This window comes from Atta cephalotes, assembly GCF_000143395.1.
Source record: "Atta cephalotes unplaced genomic scaffold scaffold00017, whole genome shotgun sequence".
Taxonomy (NCBI): Eukaryota; Metazoa; Arthropoda; class Insecta; order Hymenoptera; family Formicidae; genus Atta; species Atta cephalotes.
Genome location: NW_012130081.1, coordinates 2,233,883 through 2,238,105, shown reverse-complemented (window position 1 = coordinate 2,238,105; position 4,223 = coordinate 2,233,883). Strand labels below are relative to the sequence as shown.

Here is a 4,223-nt window from a genome sequence, read left to right as displayed (position 1 = left end):
TATATATATATATATATATATATATATATATATATATATATATGGGTAACAAAATATATGTTTGACAATATTCTTGCTCATATTCTCTTGAAAGTGAAGTATATACTAGGAAGGGCTAAGAAATGCTTTACCTTATACGATCGTGTACCAGCGTTTGTGGGATTAAGGATGAGTAGTAGTAGCTTGTAGTAGTATAGTACGATGTATGAGAAGACGTGTAGGCTTCAATAACGCGTAGGCAGTTAATTAACCTTTAAATTATCCAGAATAATTGATTCCATTAAGAAGCACTAATGAAATTAGATACTAAAGTGTCGTATACGCTTCGTATCTATACATATTGTTTTATATGAATGTAATATTTTCAATGGAAATAATTTACATTATATTAAGATTGCTTTTTCATTATAAAGTTAATTTAAAAAATTTTATTTTAATGAATATAATAGGAATGAAAAATATTCTGCGAAATTGTATTAATTCAATTTTTGGATTCTATTTTTTAAGAATTCGTTGTAAATTTTGCACAGATATAAAAAAAAAACTTTATTTTTGTACTAGAAACAGTCCATTCAAGTCCTTGTTAAAATGTTGTATTAAATTTGTATACATCATTTCTTAGAGTAACAATTTATATGTAAGTGAAAATAAATAACATAAAAATAATGCTTTTTAAAACATAAAATCTAAGATAAGTGATAAAATGTGTTAATTCACTTTAAATATAAATTCATATAAAATATTCCAATAAATTATAAATATTATTATAAATGTTAAATTTATTGAATCATGTTAAGTTAATATATTATAAATGTTAATTTTTTACGTAACGTTTGTATTATTTCCTAATATATTCATCTTGTGTTAAATTAATACAAATTTGAGTGATCATTTGAAATATATGAAACGTGTTACATTTAACACAAATTTTCTAAGTGTGTGATTGAACATTATCTTTTCTCAATTACCTTGCTACTAAATATCGGAGAGTATCAATTGATTTACGAGAGGGAAAATGTATTAGAATACATAAAGAATGATAGTTGGCCACATGTACACTTTAGACAGAGTTAGTGTGATCTCTGGAGCGAATCATGAGTCCGGAAAAAAACCAGCATGAAGCGCGGCGATGTTCCCTTTAGGATTAAAATAAATCCTAATCTAGGACGGGTCGTAAAGTCAAGAGAGTGAGTCCACCCAACACAGGCCGGAGACAAGAGGGGAGTAGCAGAAAGCGCAGGAGCAAAGAAAGAAAAAGACAAGGCGAGGAAATAAAAGGAATCTGTGTGGAACGTCGGACGAGAAAATGTTACTCGAGATACACTAACTTCCTGCTTCAGTTCTACCATTTCCAAGATCTCCAGATGTCTAGCTGCTGTATAGATATTAGTCCCTCGTGAGGTGAACGGTTGTAAATTTTCGAGGACACACTCGGTGTATATATTCGAGCGTCATACGGGGGCCACAGAGATTGTGCCTTGCTGTATATGCAGCGCAAGAGATTCAGAGGCGTATAGCAAATGCACTGGGTGGATTTGATGGCCGAGAAGATAGAACGTTATAACATACTCCTATCCTTGAGACTCGACACGGTAGTATTTAATGGATTATGTTAGCAATAAAAACAAATAGTTGTGATGTAATAAAATTATATTTGTGCATCAAGATAACGAGCAAACTGCATGAATAAAGAAATGTGTTATTTGATAAAATAAATAAATAATGAAATAAATATTAATGATATATAATAATAAAGAAATGTAATATTATTATTCCAGATTAAATACAGTAAAAAAATAATTCAAAATTCAGAAATATTAATATTCTTAATTTAAATCAATATATATCATATTTCTTTTTTAAATCAATCACTAACAATAAAAAAGAAAAAAAAACAATAAAAAGAAAAAAAGATGTTCTTTTAATCACAATGAGCTATATATTTTTGTATATTTATAATATTTATAATTAATTCCAATTAATTAAAATTTATTTATGCAAAGTAAAGAAAATTCAGAGATATACGTTCTATTTATCGACGTGTTTGCAATATTTCCTCATAAATAAGATAGGGAAAGCCGTGCTTGCATATGCACGACTTTTAGAAGAGACAAAATATTCATAATTAATTAGTCATACACTAATTTCCTTCCCTACTTCTTCCTGCTTATTTCCAAGGCCTTTAACAGCATAAACCTGCATTAATATTTGATGATGTAAAGGATTATGAATTTTTGGGGGCAGATTGAACTTTATACGAAACAAACATTTCTGACACAGTGATATTATCGCCAAGTCCTCTCTTTTATAAGAAAAACAAATCATGTATTCAATGGGAGCTCGAAAAAGAGAAAATATGCGTAATATGTTATGAATATTTATATAAAATCGTGAATAGAAGTTTGAAATCATAACTGTTAATAACAAAGAGGCATTAATCATTTTGCAACTTTAATTACGTTAAAAGCAACAAACAAAAAAACAAATATACGAATGCATATATATTTAAAATATCAGACTACTCCTCACCTTGATGAAGTGGACTGCAAGATTCACGAAACGTTGGCATTCCAAGAACGGATCTGGAATGCCACCACGAAGGAAACTCGTGAAATGCATAATCTTTATATGTATAGAAAGCACCCGTGAAAGTCTCAAGAATATATATTTAAAGTATTAATTTTTTAAATTTTGAATTTAAAAAGTTGAAAACTATTGTTAGTTAAAAAAAATGTAACTCAACATTTAATGACTATTACCAGACTATTACCTTTTTTTCAGTATACATAATTGTATGTGATATATGAGGCACATATATTGGTACTTTAGATAATTAATAATTATCTAATTTCCTTTCTCCTTTATAATAATAATTTTTGTAATTTTTTAAATCATTATAAAATATACATGTTATTTATTAAAAACACAATATGTTATTTGACAAATGAAACATAATATATAATAAAGTATCACGAGTCACTAATAATCCATGTATTGTTCATTTAAAATTGGCTCGGTTGGAACAAATTAAGTTAATACATATTTTTAAATTTTGATACTATATATTTGTTATATAAATCTCATTATTCTTTGAAGATTTTAAAACGAGATTGTTTCTTATAATTTGGAAAAAGATCTTCAGTTTTCGTTTCATAATTTTCAAGATTAATCTTTATTTTGATGTAGTGAACTAAATAGCGAATTTGATTACATGTGTTCAAATATAAAAATGAATTAAAGCCTTAATACATTTTATTGTGCTGTTAAACAAAATCTGTATATTTTATAATTCGAAATATATTTATATTTAAATCAGTATACAATTTTAATATGCACTAGTGCGCGCTAGTGCCAATCAAATTTGCTGTAATATATTATGTAATATTTCCTACAGAGGGGAGGAGTTCCACAAAGTAGTACCTAAAAAATTACATATTCCTTAGACATATCATTCGGAAACGCGTATGAACAAGAACCGTGTTCTTCCGCGCGGATGTACTCCGAATGTAGGATCACTGGAAAAGCCGAAATGCAGAAAGCAAATACATGGTTGCACGCAGTCCCTATGATGGCGCGGGGATGGAAGCTTGTAGTTTATCCACATGCCACTGTACATTACATGGGTTCTCGGCTGTAGTGGGATTAGTAATGGTCGAGCACAAGGCAAACAAAGTATATAGTCTTGCCCGTTTATGGTGGTTTCGGGGGTTAGATTTGGTTCAGGAATGTTGAATTACGGTTAACATAAGTAAATGTCGAGTGTCGTATGATATGCCGTCCTCAACGTATATCCTTCGCAAAAGTGTATAGCGAAAGTATTCTTTAAAAATAAACCGCTTCGTAAACGTGTCACGTGATCGATGATCAATCGAATCATTGGTCACAATTGGACAGTTTGAAAATTGCCTATTTGAAACTGTCACGCTATCCAAAGTCTTGGTTTTCTTGCGTAGTGAGAAAAAAATGAGGTAATTTCGAACTGAGAGAACGATGGAGGATTGTTCTTCCATTGGTTCGCGCGCGGAAATTACTTTCTGGACTTCTACGCCGGATTGAATAAGTAGAAAGCGATTTTACGGTGGTGGCTGCCTTACGTTAATATTCGACCGACGATATTGCCATTTAGAAATAATTCCAGTTTGTTTCCTCTTTTAAGATTGTTTAAAAAGTTGCAGGTTTTTTAAACGAGTCTCTTTAAAACGGGCTACTAAAAATATTATATT

At 29.8% G+C, this 4,223-nt stretch overlaps 1 protein-coding gene across 1 annotated transcript in view; it reads right to left on the bottom strand.

Moving 5' to 3' along the window:
• Positions 1–2,619, bottom strand: part of LOC105618633 (lachesin-like) — a 38,563-nt gene extending 35,944 nt beyond the window's left edge. Inside the window, exons 1-2 of the mRNA XM_012200163.1 lie at positions 2,530–2,619; positions 2,140–2,196 (exon numbers count right to left, since the gene is read on the bottom strand). Of these exons, the coding sequence (XP_012055553.1) occupies positions 2,140–2,196; positions 2,530–2,619 (147 nt within the window). The remainder of the gene's footprint in view (positions 1–2,139; positions 2,197–2,529) is intronic.
• Between the last annotated feature and the right edge of the window lie 1,604 nt (positions 2,620–4,223).